At 40.8% G+C, this 26373-nt stretch overlaps 2 protein-coding genes across 24 annotated transcripts in view; one reads left to right on the top strand and one right to left on the bottom strand.

The window, feature by feature from the left end:
* Positions 1 to 19097, bottom strand: part of LOC124118787 (glucosidase 2 subunit beta-like) — a 57882-nt gene extending 38785 nt beyond the window's left edge. For all 3 annotated transcript variants that reach the window (XM_046481066.2, XM_046481065.2, XM_046481068.2), the window contains exons 1-8: positions 18942 to 19097; positions 8052 to 8174; positions 7360 to 7455; positions 6473 to 6533; positions 6132 to 6249; positions 5954 to 6017; positions 4388 to 4453; positions 3270 to 3354 (exon numbers count right to left, since the gene is read on the bottom strand). In XM_046481066.2, coding sequence (XP_046337022.1) covers positions 3270 to 3354; positions 4388 to 4453; positions 5954 to 6017; positions 6132 to 6249; positions 6473 to 6533; positions 7360 to 7455; positions 8052 to 8174; positions 18942 to 19047 — 719 coding nt within the window. In that variant the 5' untranslated portion in view covers positions 19048 to 19097. The remainder of the gene's footprint in view (positions 1 to 3269; positions 3355 to 4387; positions 4454 to 5953; positions 6018 to 6131; positions 6250 to 6472; positions 6534 to 7359; positions 7456 to 8051; positions 8175 to 18941) is intronic.
* A 181-nt stretch (positions 19098 to 19278) lies between these two features.
* Positions 19279 to 26373, top strand: part of LOC124118785 (cyclin-G-associated kinase-like) — a 79020-nt gene continuing 71925 nt past the window's right edge. For all 21 annotated transcript variants that reach the window (XR_007222184.1, XR_007222200.1, XR_007222191.1 and 18 more), the window contains exons 1-3: positions 19279 to 19513; positions 21518 to 21579; positions 22628 to 22687. Coding sequence is in view for 1 of the 21 variants with exons in the window: in XM_048399787.1 (XP_048255744.1) it covers positions 19384 to 19513; positions 21518 to 21579; positions 22628 to 22687 (252 nt within the window). In the remaining 20 variants the exon portion in view is untranslated. The remainder of the gene's footprint in view (positions 19514 to 21517; positions 21580 to 22627; positions 22688 to 26373) is intronic.

The following is a 26373-nucleotide window of genomic DNA, read 5'->3' as shown; positions in this document are numbered from 1 at the left end:
AGCGGCTCCTAGATCTATGACCCTGTCTAGAAGATCTGCTGTCACTTCGCCTTGAAGACGTACTTGGGGAAGCCGGGTCCGCGGAGTGACGAGAGGTAGAAGGCGTCTGTATGGGCGCTGTGTAGATAGGAGCCAGCTGAAAGGCCGCTTGAGGAGGCGTCTGCAGAGGTGCTATGGGAGGCACTTGTAGAGGCATCTGTAAAGGCGCTGGCGTCGACGGCTGTCTGGCCTGTAAGTACTGAATGTACTGGATAACAGAGGCGTCTATCATGGGCATCTGTGCCGTAGGTGGGGCCGCCTGTGGGAGATCAAGTGTCTGTCCGGAGGATAGTATAGGCGTCGTCGGGTATGTGAGCGCCACGCCGGGCGTCAAGGTGGTCGCCGCCGTAAAGATAGACGCTGTTGTGGTTGTCAAAGTGCTCTGGGTAGAGACTGCGACCGTGGGATCCGACATCAAGGTAGCAGTTGAGGTCAGGGGATACTCATCCGACATGGCCGATCTTGTAGGCAAATTCTCGGAGCCGTCTGACATCATGCGCCGGTGTTTCCTGGCCTGCTGTGTCCTGCGTTTTTTACACACACAGAGGTACTGACTGAAAGCAGTAAACAGTCTTTACATCGGTGACCCTGGACGCATTGAGATGTACAATTCAGGCAGGGTATGACTCACACGCTGACATATTACACCGGCACTTAGAGCAGGAGGGCATGATATCTGCAACAAAGCAGTGTAAAATCACACTGCGTCCCCGCACGATTATGTATGCTATAATTTGTTTAACCCACTGTGTGGGTTTATGAAATAAATATTACGACAAACGTAAGACAACATACACAAAAAAAAACAATACTTGCGAGGATACACCAATCGTGTGGTACCAAGCAAAAGAATATTGAACGCAAACCAGTTCACTAACTGCTGGCTATGTAAAATATTCAAGATGGCTACTTGGAACAACAAGACACCTGGCCTTATGTTTTCTTTTGAGAAAACGCCAGTAAGTGTCTATTAACGTTATGCACATTTTTATCAAACATAGAATGCAGGGGTCCGGAAAATTTAAAATCCCAATCGGACATTTACATTTATGCCACGCCCCCTTCAAACAGCGTGTTTTAGTACGACTTTTTACACACAAATTACAAGTTGTTACGTATTCATAATATGATGAATTATGAATTGTTTCAATTTAAATTGTTTAATTCACCGGACAATTAATAACAAATAATATCATTTTAGATATATATGGAAAACATACGTTTGTTTCTGTTATAATAACGATCTGTCAACGTTGTGAACGGTCTAATTAATATTCATTAGTCTGCTCAAGTGTACGCGTTGTAACATTTGGATCGAGACTATTACCCCAAATTTGGTTATCACGTGACCTCACGGGAAAAGGTTTTTTTTAAACTAAAGATTATTTAAAAACAAGACAGATAATATAATCATAAATCCTAAACTATCGTTGATAGCAATAGTTATTTAAATACTTCTTCATCTGTACTTAATTATTGACCATAAAAAAATTTGATATCGATCGTCACAGAAAGCAAAATGGCGGTCAATCAAGATTCAATATACGACTAGCTACTGAAAACAATAAAATCTGCAAATCCTCATTGTATGTCAACCAAGTGAAAGTCGTTAGCCACGACTTACAAAATGATCATTCAGACTTTGAGGGCTTGGCAGATCCGCTCGACGGATCTGCATCGGTCGACTGGCTGTCGTCACGCTTTCGCTTCTTGTCTGAGGTTATGTATCGTAGCATTGTGAGGATAATGAGGTACATCGATGATGCAAGGTATTAATGTACAGTTGTAAACACATATTACTCAAATTTACAAGATGTTCTCAGTAATTAATCCTTGATTAATCAGTGTCAACTCAGTTTATTGCCTATTAGAGTGATTGACCGATTGGACTATCATTGTAGGTACGATGTATTTACAGCAATCAAAACAAACAAAGCTTGTCAGTGTAGATAATCTTCGTTGTGTTACAACTGCAGACAGAAATTGCTCAGTCCTAACTGTTGATCATGTCCGGTCAAAATTTAAGAATGTCCGGACAATACTTTTTAAAATGTCCGGACAGAAAAATTTAAATGTCCGGTAAGCAATATTTTAAACCGGACATTTGAGATTCCCAATCGGACATGTCCGGCGCATATGACGGTTTCCGGACCCCTGATAGAATGTACAAAATACAAACCGTAGGCACAACACAAAGACAAAAAACATTAACTCAGATAGCAAACACGTCAGGGTTTGAATCAGTTGATGTTACAAAAAAAAAAAGGTCTTCTCTCATCAAGTGACGAGGGTAATGAGAGGATCCGTGACATCACTTCCTTTGGTCACGTGGGGAGCTGCGTGATAGGGTTGGCCTCTCAGCTAGTTGGATCAACTTCTTCAAGCGAAGACCTTCACTCAGCTCTTTTCTCTGTCAAGAAAAGCAGTAATATGTAGGAGTAATGCAGGATAAGTAAAAAATTAAGATTTTATCAAGAAAAAAAGAAATTGTACCGTAAATTCTTGAAAAATTAATTATGCTACATGTTGCCGGACAAAAAAAAGAGAAATTGTCTGCAACAAAAATTACATTGCTGCAATGTGTTTTTTAGGAAAAAATAGTTTGGTTCATAGTTTTAATAAAAAATATATCTGGTTTTTTTGTAGCTGTTGGTGAAAAAAGATCTCAACACAAAATCCAAGCTCCCATATCCCCAAGAATATCAAATGGTTAAGTCCCTTATCAAAGCAAATCATTATTGGACTCACTGTGAATTGATAGAACTAAAATCAGAAGTATTACTCTGATACCTCTATGCATCAATACCTGATCACACCTCCATACCAGTAGGGTGCTGCTAACATAGAAATGTTGTTTTCAGTTGACTCTTGACTTTAAAATTCATAGATTTTAACTTCTTATATACACCTTCATTATGTCAGGTTACAAGGAAGTCATGTTTCTTACTTTAGACATCTAACTTTTCACATTTTAATTTTCGACCAATGTGTCAAAATAATATCTGAGATCTATGAAAGAAATGCTAATGATATGATATCACTTATAGGTCCAAGCACAGCATGCTTTGACCCACTGCTTTCAAAATCAAAGTGAAATAGTCAGCAGTCAAATTCAGGCAAAACCACAAAATCCCCATTTACACAGGGGCTACTGTGTACCAGAGACATTTTCTACAGTGATCATTTATTTAATAAACTGCAGTGATGTGAGTGATGTGATGACAACTTACTATGTGTCTCTGTTGCGATCCAGCTGTTCGAATGCCTGTGCTGCCTTCAGCTTGTCTCGAGCTGCCTGCCGTTCTGCCTTTACAGCTGTAAACACATAACAACATCATCTCCAACCTTGGATGCCATGTGATGTAAACAATCTCCACACTACCTAAACACAAGGGCAGGGGTTTATAGAGTGGGAACTAGTCGCTGCAGTCTTTGAGTGATGCTCTGGAAAAAAAACCTGACGAACAGAGAGAAGGATGGATAGCACCCATTCCTATATCTGCCTCTCACTTTGTGGCGGAGGATAAAAAAATGTCACGGGAAATCTATTCTTAGTTATTCCAAGGAAGGCAAAGGGCATATGCTTGAATTATGCATAATTGTCATCAGTACCGGTAATTTTCATCCATGGGCCCACCTATTGAGAAGGGGACAAAACTGCATGACAACAGATATATATCTACTGTTCAGATAGGGTTGGTCTACTGCTGTCCTACAAATAGTCCAAGGCATTGTTGCTCACAGGTACATGATGAGAGAGATTAAATTTACATTTAGTAAAATCTTCATCCATTAGCAAAACAGATAAAGCCATTAATTGTGCCAGTAATGAGTGCTCAAAAAGATTTTCATTACAATTTTGTGGCTGTTGAGAGTTCCTTAAATTTTTGTCATATCAACTGCTGTAAAGACTGGTCATGTGAGACAACAGTTTGACATTATCGAACAATGTTAAACACATCCATGTAAAGAATCACTGTATACAGCAATAGCATAGATGTAAACTGTTTTAGTCTGGCAACCTGTCAACAATGGCCAAAGCAAATGTTGTTGCCAAAGAGAAATTTGAAATTATCACATAATCTATGTAGTTTCAGTTTAAAATTAAATGGTATTCCTTACAATTAAAATTTGACTTTATTTATAAATATTAAAGGCATGTTTCCATAACATGACCAAATCAAAGAAACATGAAAACCATTCACATCCTCATATGTTTCAGCCTGTCCTCATGGTTGTCTGAATTGAGAAAAGTATGAAACAAAATGTTTTACCAAAAACTGTTAAAGTTGTGTAAAGGCTACTGACTGTACAGAGTGTGCAGCAACCATCAGTTTAGTTTGTTTACCTTCCCAGGCTTTCTCATGCGTCTCTTTGGCTTCCTTCTCGGGGGATTCAACTTCCATCTTCCTTCCTGAAACAAGCAAACATGCAATTCAAATATTTATTTAAAAGATATAGAAATATGTGAAACAATCACATCAGTTGAAAATAATAGCAGTCACCCAGTTGCCAATGACAAGAATTTCCCAACATCCTACTCATACTCTCACCATCGAGCTCCTCCTTTTCCCTAGACCTTCTCATACCTTCTCATACTCTCACCATCAAGCTCCTCCCTTTCCCTACACCTTCTCATACTCTCACCATCAAGCTCCTCCCTTTCCCTACACCTTCTCATACTCTCATCATCAAGCTCCTCCCTTTCCCTACACCTTCTCATACTCTCATCATCAAGCTCATCCCTTTCCCTACACCTTCTCATACTCTCACCATCAAGCTCCTCCCTATACCTAGACCTTCTCATACTCTCACCATCAAGCTCCTTCCGTTCCCTACACCTTCTCATACTCTCATCATCGAGCTCCTCCCTTTCCCTACACCTTCTCATACTCTCACAATCAAGCTCCTCCCTTTCCCTAGACCTTCTAATACTCTCACCATCAGTTGCTCCCTTTCCCTAGACCTTCTCATACTCTCACCATCAAGCTCCTCCCGTTTCCTACACCTTCTCATACTCTCATCATCGAGCTCCTCCCTTTCCCTACACTTTCTCATACTCTCACCATCAAGCTCCTCCCGTTTCCTACACCTTCTCATACTCTCATCATCAAGCTCCTCCCTTTCCCTACACCTTCTCATACTCTCATCATCAAGCTCCTCCCTTTCCCTACACCTTCTCATACTCTCACCATCAGTTGCCCCCTTTCCCTAGACCTTCTCATACTCTCACCATCAAGTTCCTCCCTTTCCCTACACCTTCTCATACTCTCACCATCAAGCTCCTCCCGTTTCCTACACCTTCTCATACTCTCACCATCAAGCTCCTCCCTTTCCCTACACCTTCTCATACCTTCTCATACTCTCACCATCAAGCTCCTCCCTTTCCCTAGACCTTCTCATACTCTCACCATCAGTTGCCCCCTTTCCCTAGACCTTCTCATACTCTCACCATCAAGCTCCTCCTTTTCCCTACACCTTCTCATACTCTCATCATCAAGCTCCTCCCTTTCCCTACACCTTCTCATACCTTCTCATACTCTCACCATCAAGCTCCTCCCTTTCCCTACACCTTCTCATACTCTCATCATCAAGCTCCTCCCTTTCCCTACACCTTCTCATACCTTCTCATACTCTCACCATCAAGCTCCTCCCTTTCCCTACACCTTCTCATACTCTCATCATCAAGCTCCTCCCTTTCCCTACACCTTCTCATACCTTCTCATACTCTCACCATCAAGCTCCTCCCTTTCCCTAGACCTTCTCATACTCTCACCATCAGTTGCCCCCTTTCCCTAGACCTTCTCATACTCTCACCATCAAGCTCCTCCTTTTCCCTACACCTTCTCATACACTCATACACAAAAACTCTTTTAGAACACTTCTAGTTCCCCATTCCTTTTCCCATGCTCACCCTCAAGCACCTCCCTGTCAGTTGTCAGTTGTTCCTTTGACTTCTCAAGATCCTCAACTAGGTCCTGCAATAAAGAGTTAAGGATCCTTTATCCATTCATGTGTAACTGACAAATATATGGTGTGCAGTTTTTACTCCAAAGCAGGCAACTATTTTCTTTCATTATGACAAGATGTACCTTGTTGGTTTGGAGATTCTGTAAGCCCTCTTCCACATACTGTTTTCTGATGTTGAATCCTGCCTCTCGCAGCTCCTTCTCACGCAGCAGATCTTCACGGCGCTTGCGGCCCAGCTCACTAAAAACACATGCAGCACTTTTACAGATGATCAAAATCTTTACTCAAAAGTATATCTTTTATCATGTTTATCAAATATGTTTCAAGTTATAGGCATAATATTGGGCTGTCAGTTTTGATGGCTGTTATGAACTGATTATATTGGCAGTAAAGCAATGAAGTACCTGTATGGCACAGGACAACTAATCTAAGCATGTCCATCATTGAGTATCAGCATACTTACTCGCAGGTATTTGTACATTGAATCTTCTCCTGTTGGTACTCATCAGATCCATCACAACAATCTGGTAACAGGCAGTGCAGAATGGAAGTTTATATCATACTATACCCTGGACTTGTACATGTTTTGCGCTGACTGTAACAATGCTACAAGAGTATATTTCATAACTATGCCAATGGCATTGCCAATAGCATTGCCATGTTAAGACTCAGGACAAGGGATCAACTATTTCATAGGAATGAATTTATCAATAGAGTGAGTTTTGGATACATCTCATTAAAAGCTGTCAAAGCTAAAATCTCATCAGGCATGTAAACAACTCTGGTACCTGAGCCTTTTGGAAAGCCACATTTTAAGAAGTGTTTAATAACACAAGAATAAGATGAAATGTAATTAAGAGTGGTTTGGATGTTTTCCTAGGTCCCCCTTATAAAGTGTGTCAGTCAATCTTTTTGTAATCGGGATGTAGGTTTTTTTAATTCCACATTGTAAGTTTAGTTACCAGCAACAGAACTAAGAATGTGTTTTGAACTTGAGTAGATAGGTCTATGGTTGAGGTGCCATCACTTTTTTACAAACTCACAATAATTTGAAAATGAAGTCCCTTTGTAATGCTTTAACTATATCACACTTATACAAGTTAATTCTGTATGCCATGTGGACAGCAAAATGATTTGCTGAAATCTGACAACAAACACTGTTCCTGGCGACCTGCTCTTATTTTGCCTGGCAAATACTCACATGTAAACAGGACTATTCTGCACACTGTTGATTGCAAGTGTGTCAAAACAAAATGCTGACAACCCATAGTATATAATTTTTAACTAAACACAGAATTCTTGTCAAAAATGGAACACATATGTACAAAAGTGGATCAATTGCCTACTTACCACAAATACCATCATTGACACGAGAAGACAAAATATCTTCTGCTACGTGACCTCTGTTTTGGCAGAAGAACTTCATGTTGGGACATGCTGCAGTACCTGAACACAAAAACTAATCACTTTCACAGTATGTCAAGGCGGACTCTACCTAGCTCACTGCCAGGGCTCCATTTAAGGTTTGCTTGTTTGTTGTTTAACAACCTGGTCCCATAAATTTATCAAAGTTGTAACATAGACATGATAGATGCATAAGCTCACTTAAACATATAAAATACCATTGCCATAAAACATAATAGGAACATGTGCACATATTGAAGTACCCAGAGTTTGATGATGTCAAGCTATTAGTCATAACACAGGGATAAGGGATGTTGCATGGTACATAGAGCTAAGATGTATTGAGTGTTCAAAGATTGCTGTTGTGTGGAAGAGTAAGGCTCAGTGTGCTTGGTGCATGTAGACATACAAATTGGGTGGCACTTTTCAATAATAGGTTGCACTGGTGCATGGTTTACATAGCTAACTTGAGCCCTGGCTCCAGATGTAATATACCACTGGTTTTCCTTGACCAGACTTAATTATTTACACCTTGATATCTCAGGAATAGCACAGATGGAAAACAAGGTAAGAATGCATGTAGAAGTCCTGACACGATCATGCCCGATTGTACACATTCATAGTAAAGCTGTCCTCACCTGGTTCATCAGTGCCATCATCACAATCACAATAGTCGTCATTGACATACTCGAAGGGGATTTCAGTGCCAGAAGTCAGACATTTAAACGTATTTCCTGCCCTTGGCTGGTAGAGTGATGCTCCTGCAATACAAACCAGGTATCACTCATAACTGACCTCATATACTGTCACATTATGTTGCCTAAAAGTGACACTAAAGTACATAGAGAAATACTTTGCCATTGCTCTGTCAAGAATGAGCAGTTTTTCAGGCACTACATGTTACAGAAGCTATTTAGAGGTATAGTAACTCCATTTGCTGTGTCATCTTAAGGATATACTTTTCAGACTCATCTGTTCAGAAACAAAGAAATGTACAATGTGTCTTGGTAAAATATCTCATACTAAATTTATTTATGTAATGCAAGACTTTATACTGATCTTTAATATTAGACTGATTTGAGGCCTTTGTACTACAAAATACCTCTGATGGAGTGAGTGAGTTGGGTTTAACACCGCTTTGAATAGTATTCCAGTTATATCATGGCACATCAGCTCAATACAAGAGGAAAGCCGGATGTGATGCAGGTCCCCGACGTTTACCACTTTGGTGGAACCCACAAGCACGGCTATGGTGGTGCTGAGAGTCTTTAAATCATACTGTATTTTCATGTGTATTGTGCACACTTTTTCTTCAGAAGATGAAGCAGCGCAGAGGGGGTGCTCATTATACACGCACCCAGATTTCCGATATTTTCCCCCCTCTGGTTAAACAAAACATCCAGCATATATACCGGACATCGAGCTTCAGTAGCCAGAATAAAATACAGATACATTTGTCTGTCCTAGTTTTATATTTCAGATACAACTGAATGAAGATTTGTTACATTAAATGAACAAGGAATCTTAACAAATGCAATTTTTAAATTTGTATATATATTTATATCGTTCTAATACGAGGGCTGGTCTAAAAGTTCCAAGCCTGACCAACTATGGGTCATAACAAATCTAGTACATTGTTTGAGTTGTACATTGCAAGTGTATTTGGTCTGTTGAGGCCATTTGTATATTAGTGACAGCCAGTTGAACATGATAGGGATCAAAATGGACACAGAAATGGAAAAGAGCGAGTACCGAGCAGTCATCAAGTTTTTACTCACGGAGGAATTCATGGCTGCATGTCACAAGTGTATGGGGATAAGTGCCCAATCTATTCCACTGTTTAACATTTGGCAGCTATGTTTAAGGCTGGGTGAACAAGACGTGATGATGACCCTAGGTCTGGACATCCCTCAACATCCATCAAAGAAGATTCAATCAAGGAGATAGAATAACGTCTACTGTCAGAGAGACATATTACCATTGCTGAACGTGAGGAAGACACAGGTCTAAGCCATGGATTCATTGAAACCAAAGAAACACAAGTCCACAAGACCAGCGAAGAAAGGAATGGCAACAGTATTCTGGGGTGCAAAGGGTGTGATCCTTGTTGATTGAGATTTTATCACAGAAAAGCAGTGAGGAATACTGACTGCTGGAGTTCTACTACAATGCCTCTTCTCACACACCTTGACTTGCAAAGGCTGCGACAATGTGGGTTCGAAGAGCTTCCTCATCCTCCATACTTGCCAGACCTGGCACTAAGTGATTTCCACCTGTTTCCTAAACTGAAAGAACACCTTCGGGGAAATATTAAGATGACAATGATGACCTCAAAACTGCTGTGAATGGGTTTTTCAGGGTGGCTTCAGAAAACTTCTTCCTGACTGGAATTGAAAAGCTTCACTATCCTTATGAGAAGTGTCTTGAAAAGCAAGCAGATTATGTTGAAAAACAAAATTAAAAACACTTGCACAATTGTTGGTTTTGTTTGTTAAGCTTAGAACTTTTTGACCAGCCATCGTAAAGGCTATAAAAGTAATTCAAACATGTCATTTTAGGCATAATCCTGCTTGAGGCGTTCCCACTAGCTCACTATTATTTACAGTTACGCCAACTTGACTGACCCCCATCTGCAATTTCTGCTTAACAAAGAACTGATAAATATATATTGTATCCAAAACGTCGACCCATAAGAAGTCGAAATTGTAATTTGTTCTGTTATAGCCAATTTTATAACTTTTTTTATTGTGATAGCGTGGCTTCAGCATGTGACTCCATTCGAATCACTATTTGGTCTGACTGGTGAATAGTCAAATGTGTCTCATACCCTGGGAATAACCGGCGACATTATATTGCAGTAAAGTGAGTGAGTGAATGAGGTTTTACGCCGCTTTTAGCAATATTCCAGCAATATCACGGCGGGGGACACCAGAAATGGGCTTCACACATTGTACCCATGTCGGGAATCGAACCCGGGTCTTCGGCGTGACAAGCGAACACTTTAACCACTAGGCTACCCGACCGCCCCTATTGCAGTAAAAACAAATGTAGCTAATACTATTGTAAATTAATTACTATTTCGGAGAAGCCATCATTCATCTCATTACTCATCACACATTCATACAGTCACATATATCTTTCATACATATTCAAACATACATATGGTAAATCAATCAACATGTACCTCCGACTATTGTCTCCTAGGTTCACTGTAGTCAGTTTAATGTTCATGACTCATACATGGCTTCATCAAGGCCCAGGTAGTCACTGTCTGTCATCATTAAAGATGTTTTCCAGTACAGCGTCGTCATCATCAGCGTAGTACATTTCCTGGGCGTCTTCTTCTGCAGTTAACTTCTCCTTTGCCACAATTGTCTCTTCGTAGAGGATATCATCATCGGTGCATTCCAAATTGTTTGTGATGCAGCACTTCTTGAAGGAACGGCTGACAATATCCTTTGGAATTTTCATTCCAAACTTCAAGTATCCATGTACACATTTTCCAGAGCTCAGGACGACGTTGCTGTTGTGGTCTACTGCCCTTCAGCCATCTACTCGTTCAATCGTAGAAGGGACTTAAGGGCTTGTTCAACAAGACGTCCAATAAGTGGGGCAAACCGGGATCAGATTCCACAATCACAGGTTTCTGGTGTGCCCATATGGGACACAACTCTGCACAGTGAATTAAACGATGCACAGGGAGTGTCATTTTACACACTTGTAACATCATTCTCATATACAGGAGGAGTAGGTCAGAGGCTTTGAGTTATCTGCCCTTCATACCTCATTATTTTTATATTGACTTTTCATTCCATCATAACTGACAGTCACAATGAAATGAATACTGTAAACAGGGAATTTTTTGCGACCGTTTGATTATTGCGAGTTTTGCGAACGAGATTCAATCGCAAAAATTAAAAACGCAAAAATAAGTATAAATAATACATACATACTTTATTCATTGCAACACGTCATCAAATGTTGAAATAATCAACCAGAACCACAAGTTACTCTATAAGTTAAAAACACAAATGAATGCAGAATGGTCACACAATACATCACAAATGACAGTGTAAACAGACCAATTAGTGTCACTGTTACCTCACAGTAATCCTGCCTTCTTCCAACCTCGCTTGATAGCGTCAGTGTCCTTTGCAATTTTGTCCACACAGGAAACAAGCCATCTTGCGTGAATCGGTTTCATGACACTGGTCAACTTTCCGGCCAACTCAGATTAACTAGCTTCTGGGGGAGAAGCTGTCTATTGTTTGGTAATCGAGGGGTCATCTCAACACGGCAACTCGCAAAAATATCTCATCGCAGTATTGTCTTTGGTGTGGTATTCGCAATATTTTAACGGCGCAGAAATAAAGCTGTTTACAGTATTGTTATTATACAGATATAAACATACTTTATTCTTTTAGATTTTCATTACATCACAACTGACAGTCACAACAAAATTAATACATTTATTATAAAGGTATACCGTGAATGTATTTTATTGCTTTAGATTTTCAGAATTGAATAAAACGTGTATATTAAGGTTTATGTGTGTCTTAATATTGAGTCAATGAGTGAGACAAGATGACCAACATGTTCCACAGCTTGTTCTCTTAGATTTTCTGAAATGATAAGTCTATTATACACAACATTTTCTTCTTTTTTGCTTGAAATATTATCAAGTTTTGACAGGCATTTAGAAGTTGGAAGAACATGAATGTGTAACTCTTTTTTATGGAAAGGCTTCTTTATTCTTTGTAAGGTTTCAGGGTTACTTCTTGCCCTTTCATTCACCTTTCATTGAGGGTTCTGTGTACTTTGGAATCAGTCATGCTGTTGGTGGGTTTTGTCCTAAACGACGACAATGTTTGATATTTCTGCAGCCTGGTATGTCTTTGATGATTTCAGCAATTGCATTCTTAAAGATCTCTGATGCATTGATTCAGAATGATACAAACATCTTCTCAGACCGTCATGACTGCTGAATGTTAGATATCTGCTTTTAGGGTGAAACTCCTTAAGAACTATGACAATGACATTACTCATTATCATTATTCGGTACTGAGTCGCACCGCCAAGCCAGACTCCTGAATTCAAAGAACCTCCATTATATATTTATTGAATCTGTGCACAGCGGTAATTACCTTGTAGTGAAATTGCACATTACAAAGATGACTTAGTTATTTTTCAAACTGGCACTAAATCAAATTGGCTAGATTGGCTAGATTGCATAGATATATTTGTTGCATAAGGATTTCATATAACTGATTTTGTTCACATTTGCCTTGTTGTTTTCGTTGTTGAAAAAGTTCACACATATCAATTTGGACTCATGTAAGCTTGTGGTCAAAGCTTCACGTAACGGAGGGAAGTTGTCATAGCGACTGATTTACGACACCCATTGTCTGAAGAACATTTAACTGCAAAGGCTCATTACCCTGGAGCCATGACATCTATATGCCTTGAAACACTTAATTGCTGTTATTTATAAGATGCTAATCCTAATTGTTAATCCCCATTTTTGTGTACATCAACTGTCTGCCATCCTGAACAAGATGAGCAAGTATGTCACTGATGAATTACTGTTTACATTTATATTTATTACTTACTAAATGTCAGGTGACCTTGGCTATATAAGCCTTGGTCCAGAGAGATTTAGAGTATACCCAGTCTCCGTATGGGACCAAAATCAGCGAGACGCATACATCGCAAATGAAACAAACACCCCACACATCCCACAAACTCACACTCTCACCCTCCCCGCCTCTCACCCTACAATTACCACATCTACACCAGCAAGCAAAACCCAATGCACAACGACCACCACACAACCAGCACCAACACAAGCCATCACAGCCACAATGGCAACAACACTCCAAAACCTACAGGCACCCCCCGAACACCCAGTCAACAGGGAAACTACAGAAACCACTCAGACTCTCGCACCCAAACCCAGCATGCAACCCACCACCGAACAGAGTGACCAAACTAAAGATAACTTAACCGAAGAGGACGAGTACACATCCTCAGAGGAAATAAACGATCTTACCTTGTCAGCCCCAAAAACCAAAAGCTATAGAAAAAAACTCACCCAAAACGTAGCAAGCAAAAAACTAAACAACTTAGTCCTCCTACTAGCTTACATGTTAAAGCAGTCTAATCCAGAAGCCAGCTCCAAAGCCTTCTTTGGTGTAGCACATAAACTACAACTCGTCACCACCTCTTTCGACCGTTTCAGCAGCAACCTTAATAACCTACTAAAGTAAATACCTAAACCAAGCCTAAACCAAACATAAATCCACCCAGTTTCCCAATGGAAGGCCTAAACATTTTTCAATGGAATGCCAATGGCCTCGCCGGCCATGGTTCTGAACTTAAAGCTAAATTCAAAATAGATAAAGGTCCCCATGTAGCTTGTATTCAAGAAACCAAATTCTCACATAAAACTAAATTCAACCTACCAAATTATAACGCAGTAAGAACCGACAGGTCCAAAACCATCCCAGGCAGAACAGGAGGAGGTCTAATCATCTACGTTAGAGAGGATATAAACTACGAGGAAGTTAAAGTAAACACTCCTAATCTAGAAGCTAATGGAATCCAAGTCACCATCAATAACCAAAGAATAAAAATCATTAACATCTATCACTCAACACTAAAACCAATTAAAGATACAGACCTAGATATCCTTTACCAATTAGGAAATAAATCAACCATCTTCCTAGGAGACTTCAATGCCCATCATCCTACCTGGGGCATTGCAGATAAACTAGACAACCATGGACAACTAATATCAGAGTGGATCGAAAAAAATGACCTAATACTATTAAACAATAACCAACCAACTAGATACGACAAAATCCACCACACCATGTCGGCTATCGACTTAACAATATGTACGCCAGACTTAGCACAAAGTCTGATGTGGGACGTCCACCCAGTACCTCTAGGCAGCGACCACTTTCCCATAAATATAACCCTAGGAAATATAAAAATACCAAATCAAACCCCTAAACATGAACCTAAATTTCAGTACAAAAACGCCAACTGGGACCAATTCCAAGAATTATGCAACGAAGCTAATCTAAACGATTTCGAAACAACAGACCCCGAAACATTCTGTCAAAACCTAACTAACTTCATAATCAACGCAGCGAAATCCGCAATCCCCTTCAAATCATCCAACCCAGGAAAACCCACTGTCCCTTGGTGGAATGAGGAAATAGAGCTAACTAGACTAAAACGCAAATCAGCTTTCAACAGAGCTAAACGAGACCCCTCTCATCTCAAAACAGCTCATGAACTAAACCACCAAGTCCAAAACCTAGTTAAAACTGCTAAAACAAAAAACTGGAAAAAATTCTGTGAGGAGCTAAACCACCACACCGACGCTAGGAAGGTGTGGCGCAAAATTCACGCCATCCGAGGCATCAAACGGCACAAAAAAAGCCCCAATATAAACAACTCAACTAACCCCACCCAAAAGGCCAACAACCTAGCCAAACACTTCTCTAAAGTTAGTAGCAACAGTAACTTCAGTAAGAAATTCCAAGATAAACTAAATAAAGAAATAAAATTCTCCAAAGAAATCAGACAAGACAACCTAGAAATAAATCAACCTTACACCATAGAAGAACTAAATCACGTACTAAACAATAGAAAAAAAAGGAACAGCCCCTGGCCTAGACCTCACCTCTTACCAAATAATCAAACACTTACCTACCAAACTACTCCAAACTTTACTTAAACTATACAACCTAGTTTACCTAAACGGACAGGTCCCATCCTCATGGAAGGAAGCTCTAGTAATCCCAATACCTAAACCAAATAAACCAGCAGATCAGGCAAACTCCTATAGGCCCATATCCCTAACCTCAAATCTCTGCAAAATAATGGAACTTATGACTAAAAATAGGCTACAGCACTACCTAGACCAAAACAACATCATAAACCCCGACCAAAGCGGCTTCACTCCTGGCCGATCAACTCTCGATAACCTTGCCCGACTAGAACAGGATATAAAAACAGGACAGCTAAACAAGCAATACACCATAGGCATATTCCTCGACTTCTCTAAAGCTTTCGATATGGTATGGCACCACGGGCTAATACAAAAACTAAAAAAAATAGGACTAAAAGGCCAAATAATAAACTTCATCCAAGATTTCCTAAACAATCGCAAAATTACCGTAGGTATAGACCATACGCTATCGGACCAGTGTCCCCTAGAAAATGGCACTCCCCAGGGCAGCATTCTCAGCCCAACCCTCTTCAATATAATGATAAATGATCTATTCGAGGGCTTATCCCCTAAACTAAACACTTCAAAATTCGCGGATGATGGAGCCCTATGGATCCGCACTAAAAGCATTAAAATGGCAGAAAACTTAATCCAAAAATCTCTAAATAAAATACAACAATGGGCAGACAAATGGGGCTTCTCCCTTAACTCAGATAAAACAACAGGAGTAGTATTCAAACATAAAAACATGAAACCTGCCTACCCAATCCTCCAGCTAAACAACCAAACAATCAAATTCCAAAAACAAACCAAATTCTTAGGACTTATTTTCGATCAACACCTCACCTGGGAGGCTCACGTCCAAAACCTAAAAACTAGATGCAGCAAAGACCTTAACACATTAAGATGTCTCACCGGCTCTAACTGGGGAGCCTCCAAAGATACCCTCCTCTCACTATATACAACACTAATTAGATCAAAACTAGACTACGGCTGCGCCATATACAATACCCTAAACAACTCTCTATCTAAAAAACTTGACTCAATACAATACCAAGCCCTTAAACTAATTACACGCACCCAACATGGCACCTCCTACACCTCACTTCAGGCCCTTACAGGAGAAATGCCACTAAATCTACGCAGGGAACATCTAAGCCTTAATTTCTGGGCCGCGTCCCAAACAAACCCTCTCATCCAAAACTTAATTAACCAAAACATTAGCCCAAGAAACCAAGCTCTAGCTCGCAAACACCCCTTACTCCCCCCAATATCCCAAAGAATAACTAACTACCTCAATGAACACCAAACTCAAAATCTTAAACAAAACTGCAAAAAATCAAATATCTTCACCCCTAAACTCAAAATACCCCAAATAGACACAACGCTTACTAACCAAATAAATAAACAAACCGACCCAAACATAGCTAAAACCACCACACTTTCATACATACACGAAAATTGGCCAAATTGGTGTCACATATACACTGACGGATCCTCAGACCCGATCTCCAACCACACAGGTTTCGGAGTCCATACCACACAACCAGTTATATCCACACAATCTTACCGACTCCCTAACAACCAATCTATATTCACGGCCGAACTTATGGGCATGGCCTCAGCCCTGCATAACCAACAATCAAAAAACAACAAAAAAATCCTAATTCTCACTGACTCCCTTAGTGGGCTACAAGCCCTCCAAAACAAAAATACCAAAAAACGACCTAAATTAATAAACCAAATACTTAAAAGCTCCAACGACCTAACAAAAGCAGGCAAACAAATAACCTTCTTGTGGATCCCCGCCCACGTAGGAATTTACGGCAACGAAAGCGCCGATAAAGCAGCTAAATTATCTCTCAAAATACCAGAAATAAGCCTAAACCTACCCATCTCAAAATCAGAAATTAAAAGTGTAAACAAACAAAAAATAACCAAAAAATGGCATAATCAATATCAAAACTCAAATAGCCAAATCCAAAAAGTGCTCAAAAAACCACTAGCCAAACCTAAAATCCTACACCCCTCTAAAAAAAATTGACAGATTAATTACAAAACTCCAAACAGGACACACCTAAATAACCACCTAAAACAACTTAAAAGACACACCACAGGCAACTGCCCCCACTGCAAACAACCCGAAACCACAGAACACGCACTCATCCACTGCACCCACTACCAAACACACAGAACCACACTACAAACCAACCTCAATCTAAATAAGGTTCCTACTCTAGATGAAATACTAAACCCTCAAAATAAACTAGAAAACTTCAAGGCCCTAGGCGTATTCCTAATCAAAACAGGCCTAATTAAGCGCATCTAAAAACTAATTAATCTACCAATCCAAAATCCAATAAACATACATACACCCACCTCACCCGGCTCCCTTAGTTCCCTCCTCCACCCACCTCGGCATTTATTCCAAATTTTAAAATTTCAAAAAATCGATATAAGCAACCCCTAAAAGCCCCCTCTTGTGTTGCACACACCACTTTCACCCTTCTCGGAATACACTAAATGGTCTGGCCAGGCCCGTGTGCGAAATACGCTGCAGTCGGAAAGCGCACGTTAAATCTTCTATATCAGTATCAGTATCAGAGATTTAGAATAAATTAGAAAAATCCAAAGCCTTAGGCATATACCTAATTAAAACAGGACTAATTAGTCGCATTTAAACCCCAAATAAAATATTAAAACTAAAACTACCTTATCTAACAACCACCCAACACACACAGCTCCCTTAGTTCGTCCTCCACCCACTCTTGGCATTCATTCCAAATCTCAAAATTACTATATATAAGCAACCCCTAAAGCCCCCCTCCTGGGTTGCACAAACTCACTTTTCCCCTTTTCGGAAACACATTAAATGGCCTGGCCGGGCCCGTGTGCAACATACGCTTGCAGTCGGAAAGCGCACGTTAAATCTCCAATATAAGTAAGTAAGAGATTGAGAGAAGAGAAAAGAAAGGTCTAGGGGCACCTAGACAACAACCACTACCACTATGTGCTGACCTGGCACATAGTGTGTTTTGTATGTATTTATCTACATGTATAAGGTAAAACTGTATATACCGCAAGCCATCGTCTCCAAGTTGTCACTTCCTACTGAGAACCATACGTCGTTCCCTTGCATATACGAGTATGCAAATTATTTATTAATCAATGGCAGACCACTAATTGCATCAACATTCTTTTACATTTATAATTGGGTATATTTTAACAGAATCAATGACAAATGTGGGACAAATTGTGTGTATTAGTTTAGAAGACAAATACACACAGTAATCTAAATCTCTGCATATAAATAATGCCTTGCATAATAGGAAATATGCCCTACACTGATATGGTAAATTATCATGTCCAGTGATGATGACATTCATCATACAAGTTCCACCTTGATGGTCAGATAAACATCAACATGTGAATAAAAGCCTATATACCTACATTATTTTGAAAACTGATGTTATGGTAAAGACATATTTTATCTTTTCGGCCAAATAAAACTTTAAACACAAGTCTAGGCCCACTAAAATCATTTCTGGCTCGGGTCCAAGACCCCAAGCACCATTTCTTTGCCCTGGAAAATAACGGTACAGACAAAATCACTCCTTTAACATTGTGGGTTGCAGCAACGTTATGACCACTGGGCTTGACGCCTTAGCGTGTCAATACCGCACTCGAGAATGAACATTACAATTGATTATTAGGAAAGAGAAAACGTTGTAAACATTCAAATAGATCTATTTTCACAACATCATTCTTCAAATGAAAGTTAACTGACGTGCAAGTGGGACACCCCTTGGTCTCTCAATGGCGCCTTCTACGACAAGAATTGTGACAACAACCGACAGCACACTCAGCGACATCGCCGACATTTTTCTCAACATGTGAAATTAGATGTCGCTTTTCCATTGGCCAAATGAACAAGGGAGGCTACTCCTAAAATCCATGACGTTTTGAGTTCATCTTTGCAGCATCTCGTTGTATTGTGAGAAGATTACATTTCATCAATTGAACATAGCGAAAACACGTATCGTGACAGAGCAGTAGCGAAAATGATTTCTAAAACTAATATATTAATATCTTATGGCGAATCCAATGTTGTAAAAGACTTCGAGTTCGTTTTCGACAGAACATGTGACGTCACGGTGATCCGCCAGCAACCCAAGAAATAATTTTGACGTATTTATCTTTTGTGATTTAGGCAAATGTGAGCCGTAAAAATGGCGGATTTCTTTAAGTCAGCTTTTGGATATTTAAGCGGTGGCCAGGGCCGCATAGACAGTGATTTTGTAGGGCAAAGTGTTGAGTTGGGAGACCAAAAATTGCGAGTTAAGAAAGTGATAGCAGAAGGTAAGTGTCAAATCTTGACATTATCTTGGTCTAACTTCATTGAGCTTGCTCTATTTTTTGTATCCTCTTCATTGATATGTCCAGCTAAATTATCCTAATTTCTAACGACCCGACTGCATTAACGTTAGAAGTATATTGGCTGTCACATTTGTGTTTATCCTTATTAGATATTAATAATATCTGACACTGAACATGAATCATGTGTATGATGTAAAAGTAGAGTGTGGCTTTAAAAGTCAATTTTATTTATTAAAAGAAAAAGTTGTTACTTATCAAGAATGATATGCTTTACACTGTAAGCAATTAAGGAATTTATGGGATGCGAAATTCTGCAAACCACACGCTTTGAACTTGAAAACAGATGCTAAAAAATGCACAGTGCAACCATTGGAATGCAGAAGAATTGTGGAGTAGTGAACTTTACCCAGGGCACTCTTTTGAATTTCAATCAGCAGTTTGGAGGATCCAATTCAAGTTGCCAGTTTGAACAAGTTGAAGCCAACACTTCACAGATATCAAGCCATCAAAAATATATTGTGCTTGTTTAAATGTTTATCAGCCCCCATTGTATGCCTCATATTTTACTCAAATTACATTGAATTAAATTGTCAAAAGAGATAGCTAACCCAGCCCTATTTGACAACTAACCCTAAATATCGTAAAGTGGTGCCTCATAGGATGGCTAAGGGGTGTTTGACTGTCAAGTGGTTCCCAACCCAAAAGGTTGTGAATTGTTGTTCGATGGGAAAGGGGTACCTAACCCTAGTGATTGAAAGGGGAGCATGATCGGCAAGGCGATCTCACATGTTGCTATATAAGTGCAATAATCTTGGATGCGACGTTAAACCCAATTTCACCTCCCCTCACAAGAAATAACGGTAGTCAAATATTTCAGAGTACCCTTTTATTTTTGTTATTTTACTTTAATAAAGCTGTTTGATATTAAGAGCAATGGCTCCAAAGCAATATATGTATTTTATGTCATTTTAAGATGTTTTTATGATGATATTTGCTTTGTAGAGAGATTTAAAAATTATGTCAATAAAATTTATACTAATTATTACTTGACATTAAAATAAATGAGGCAAAGGTGACCATGAAAACATATGCATAGTCTATCAAATCACCCAAATTAAGCTGGTTAACTAGTAGGTGAACATGGAATATATTTTTGTGTGCTCTTTATCATGTTTATAGTGTACATTGGATAAAATGAACATTAGACATGTTAGATGAGGTTGAGTTTTGTGATTTACAAAAGAACAAAAGCTTGGTCATCCTGTTTGAAGACGTCCCAAGGTGACCACCACTAGCTGCTTCAAATTGGATGAAAGGCGACTAATTTATTTGAATTTTACTCACCAAGGACTACATTAATGTTGGAAGGCACTTTCCCAGGTTGATTGTACTGAACTGTTTATTTGGTAACATAATAGTTTGAACACACACAAAAAAAGCAGAAAAAAGCCACCCCATCACACTATTTTCCCAAAAGCCATTGCCTGAGAACCATATTCTTTTTTCTCTTGTCAGCCATGTTCATAAGTGCAGTTTGCATTGTATCTGTAGGGTTATCTTAAGTGTTGTGTGATATTAAGGTCTGTACATGTTGTCAGAGTCTCAGAGAGTGCTCCACAGACAGCTGCATGCACATCCCTGTAGAAGATGTTCATAGGTTAGGGACATGAAGAATAGGACTTAGGAGCTACTACATTATTTTAATTGAAAAGACAAATTTGATTGCTAGGAATTCAGTGGGTCACATCACCTTACATCATGCAGTATATTTGATGCACAATTCCTGAAAGTAATTTCACCATTTTACATGTTTGGTGATGGATAAATAATATATATAATAATATGATTGACAGGATGAATAATATATATAATACTATAATTGACAGGTGTTGTGAACATGGTGAAAGGAGGTGATGTTCATATCTATTATCAGCTGTGAGGTCAGTAATCATTTATAAATTAATAAGAGTTGATGTTTGTTTGTAGGTGGCTTTGCCTTTGTGTTTGTGGCACAGGACATAAGCAGTGGAAAGGAATATGCCCTTAAGGTAACAGCAATAAATTTCTTTAATTAGTTTTGATCATGTGGTTACAATCTGCAAGGATCATCAGTGACTGCGAGGAGTTATGTTTATCAGTACGCTGGCAGACTGGATTTTTCTTAAACGTTGACATTGCAAATTTTGTCATTACTGACAGTTATATTCCTTGTCATCTGTATGGCTTGTATTGACGCACATGTAGCTGTCTTCGTTGATTAATAATCACAATATTTCATGATTCTATTTCAAGTGGCGAGGGCTATAAGTTTGATACAAGTTGATTGATGACATTGAAATGTCAGGAAATGTCAGATTAATGCATAAAAAAAGAAAAAGATTTGCAATCAGATTCGATATGAACTATAGGTGACAAACTCAACACCTATCATATGTCATGACTCATGACTGTATCAAATGTGACCCTATCAATTTCATTTACTCATGAAATGACTTGTCAATACATGTAGTTTCATTCAGGAAGTTTTGTTGGTATGGTATGGAGACTTCGTACACCACCTTTGTTTGCAACAAGTACTGTAAATCTTGAAATTGATGTGTCTCCTGATCCCTAGCCAAAAATACGACTCAATATTAGTGCGACTCCCCCCTCCCCCCACTGGAATGATACATATCCTTACCTTAATCCAACTTTACCTTAATCTATTCAAGCAGCAAATAGCACCACTTATTTGCTTTGAGTAGCACTTAAGTAAAAACAAAAAACAGTGTCTTCTCCCATACAACAGTTTGGTGCATGTTGGGCGATTTCCTGTGCAGAGTTTCATCCCTTGGGAACGCCAGAAACCTATGATTGTGGGTTCGAATCCTGGTTCGCCCCGATTATATTTCTAGGTTTGTCAGCACCATACTTATGCTTGTGGGTTTCACCGAAGTGGTAAACGTCTGACACCGGCATCACTTCGGGCTTTCCTCCAACATTAAGCTGACAGTGACACACGTGATATAACTGGAATACTGTTAAAAGCGGCATTAAACCCAATTCACTCACTCATGAAGTTGGACTGTAAGTCAGTTGTTGTTATTCTGTTGACAGAGACTACTTGCGAATGATGAGGAGAAGACAAAGGCCATCATGACAGAGATCAGATTTCTTGTATCCTTGCATCATTCAAGACATGGCAGTGCTGCGCTCTAGAATGGACACTGCATGCTGCAACCCGTAGTCAGACATGATACTGTCACCTCTTAGAATACACACAGTAGCACTTCATCTGCTGAACCCAGCAATTTTTATATATTTTATGGAAAATGTTGCAGCCTTTACTTAGCTTAAAGTATGTGAAATAACAAACAGTGCAATCTTTGGCAATTTTCATATTTTTTAACTTTTTCTGAATCACTACCTTAATGCTTTTACTGCTGTTTTTGTACAAGAAAGATGGAGCTGTGAGAGGTCCAGGCTGCAGAAGAAGTTGTTCCATCTAGCTGAGTGGCTCATACCCTCCCACAGATACCACATGACCCGAAGTGGCGATGTCAAGTATAATCACATTACTGCTAGTCATCGGACTGAATAGACATTTAAGAATAAATTCCTTGTTACTACCAACCAGATAGCATCCTTTGCGTTTCCTTTTGGTAACCAATACGTTCATAATTGTATTTGTTATAGTTTTAGTTTGTTGTTGTGGTCCTAACACACTTTACAACGTGTGTTATCCCCTTCCACACCACAGTCTTCACTACCTAGGCATACCACTATCCGTATGCCTGACCCCAGGCTCTTTCATAGAGAGTTGTAGGTCTCTCAAGGCTTTGTCCGTCTTGGCCTCCTCTGCCCAGGCTATTGATTCAGACCGTACAGAGAATAATCCCAAACGGGAGGATCATCTGTGCACCATGATGTCATTCCAACAGCACCAAATCGCCTGTCTCCATAATTAACTCCGGGTTGCCTTGGCGTAGATCCTAACTGACTGGGACTCGGAGTGGAGCAGATCCTTGGGGCACATCCTCTCTCCTCCGTGTGCCATCTCTTAAACACGCTCGTGCCTCCAGCTTTGCCCATGATGAAACGGCGTTCAAGGCCCTGGTGCACGTTTCCAATCAATCCAAGTTTAAGCTGTCCAAGACAGGCAGCTATCAGCCCAGGCATGCTTCTCTCATGCTTTCCCCCAGACTTCATCTTCCTTTCATGGCAACAGTCATGTGTAGTCCAGTAGGTGTGAGATTGGGGAGGTTTTGGGGCAACTGGACCATCCTGCAAGATCCTTTTGTCCACCAACGTCTTTTCGCCAGGGGTACCGGCACTCTCTTGTGTAGCAGATCCACCGTTGACCTCCGCTCCTATAGTTGACACCCACCCTCCTCGTCAAGCTCAGCTATTGCTCAAGGCCATGAATCTTCTGGTGCCGAAGCAGGCAGTCGAGATTGTTCACAATCCCGTTGCTGATTCAGCTTTCTACTCTCCAATGTTCCTGGTGCCCAAGGAGGATTCATCCAACTTCAGAACGATCCACTGTCTCGCTGTCTTCAACAAACATTACCTGGAACGTCCTCCGTATTTTCATCTGACTTATGTTGAGTCTGCTCAGGACCAGATTCAGTGCAAACAATTCCCTGATGAGTAGCGACATCCAGGATGCTTACCAGGTTCGTTTTCAATGGTTTCCACTACTGTGGGCGGTCCTCCCATTTGGCATTTCTATGGCTCTGTGGTTATTTACCTGGCTTTCCAAGCCTGAGGAATGTCCAGTTCAAGTCATTTCTGCCACCTGTACTACTTCCCAAGGTTCTGCAGAAGATCAAAAGCTCACCAAATCCCTCTCAGCGTTTGATCGTGCCTTGTTGGCCAGCACAGAACTTGTTTCGTGACCTTCGACACCTTGCCAGTTGAGCTCCCCTGGTGGCCACATCTACTGGTAAATCCTCCCAGCCTGTTGCCACACTCAGCTCCAAACAAGTTTCATCTGCCTAGAGCCAACTACCCTCATGAGATTTGAGCCATCATTTCAACCATGGCTCTCCACAGAATCTGCTCCGTCAAGTCAATAAAAGAGGGTTATTTTTGGCACTCGGATACAAACTTCACCAGTCATTATCTCCAAGAGGTGGCTATAGAAGATGTGCAAGGTGTCCAATCCAAGTTTCGGTCCTGTGGTGGTGGCGCAGCAGGTCACAAAAACCCAGAAGGTCTTCACCTCGGAACTGACCATGCAACCTCTCTGGTATATTTTACCCCAGACTAGGGTGTTTCATGCTTCCGTTTGTTCCAGCTCCGTGGTCGGAATTTAGAACTTTGCCAATGCCCTTTTCTACTTTTCTGTTTCTATTGGATAGGAATTGTCTTTGGTCTTCCACCCAGGATGCTATCTGGTTATCTAGACTGGTTGAGTGTCTATCCTGAAATTACATCTGATAAAAATGCATTACGGTAGAAATGCTGGATAAGTTAAAAGAATTAGTAACATATAAATAATTACATTAAGTAATACGTTACCACTGTTATACCGAGGCTGTTGTCTCCCACAACTGCTGCTACAGCGAAATATACCACAGAGATCTCAATTACCTCATGCAGCACGTGTGTAGCCACCTAGTTGCCATGTGACACCCTTCACTCTTGTCTCACAAAAAGACTGCAGAAGCGTTCCTGTTTCTCCGACCATTCCGTGATATTTATTACTGTTTAATGTATCTAATAAACTGTACTTTTACGGGGCGTTTGCTGTAACTACGCTCGGAAATATTTTTCCCGACAAAAGGAAAAAAAGAATTCCCGCTCTTCTTTCTATATACTTGCGGGGTGTCTCGTATGCACGTTGGGTCTTACGGTCCCCTGTTATTTGTGGTGCGTGTGTTGTAACCATGTTTTGCTCTTTGTTCATAGTACAAACGAAATGTCTGACGTGGATCTTTCACCATCCTCCTGCCCCTCTACCCCCGCTACCAGGAGTTGCGGGGTGTGCCGCAAGTTTCTGTCGTCCGGGATCCCCATGATCGTTGCCCGCGGTGCAGGGTTCCTTGCAGGGACACCTGGTGCGCCCAGTGCGAGGGTCTGGGGCCTGCGGCGTTCGAGCGCTACAGGCTGTATGTGCAGTCTGTTTCCACCCCTGTGGTGGCCGGCTCGTCCGGTCGGGGTCCCCTTGCGGGTACAACCTCCACGTCTGCGGCGTATCCCTTGGCGGCCCTTGGGCTGTCTGGGGATTCCGTCGCTGCATTACTTGCAAAACTTGTGGACTCCAAGCTGGAGGCCTTATCTCAGGATAGGCCGCTGGCTGTTCCGTCCCCGGCCTCTTCGTCGGCCGCAGGTTCGGATGCGGGGTCCACGGGTACAGCGGCGGCTCCCGTGTTCACTGGTCCTTCCCCCGAACCGTTGCTCTTTGAGGACATGCCTAAGCCCCTGCCGGTACCGCGGGGAATCCACGGCTCTGTGGGTTCCGCAGAGGTATTCGATTAGTCTTCCAACAGGGCTTTCCCCACTTCAACCTTGCTGCGCGGGATCGAGCCTTCCTTGGAGAAAGCCTTCGCGACGGCCTCCGGTCGGGGTCTCCCGTTGCCTCCCCCGTCATGGAGAAAGGGTTCATTCCCGGTACATGACCTTGCCTTTCCCGAGGCTGGTCCTACCGCGGAGGCCCATGTTGAGCGGTTGGGTGTCCGTGCCCCACCGGCTGCTACGGTAACGCAGTCTACCTTGCAGCAGCTGGACACCCTCGCTCGGCGCTCCGTGCTTGCCATTTCTCACGGAGACACGTACTTGGCTGCAGCGGCCAGTCTGGTCGAAGGTTTTCCCACGGACCGAGACCAGCGCATCTATAACTGCTTGCTCGTTTTAAATGC

The sequence above is a fragment of the Haliotis rufescens genome, unplaced genomic scaffold (assembly GCF_023055435.1).
Source record: "Haliotis rufescens isolate VD_foot unplaced genomic scaffold, xgHalRufe1.0.p SCAF_2, whole genome shotgun sequence".
NCBI classification, from domain to species: Eukaryota; Metazoa; Mollusca; class Gastropoda; order Lepetellida; family Haliotidae; genus Haliotis; species Haliotis rufescens.
The sequence above is the reverse complement of the archived record's forward strand: the minus strand, read 5'-3'. Positions and strand labels throughout refer to the sequence as shown.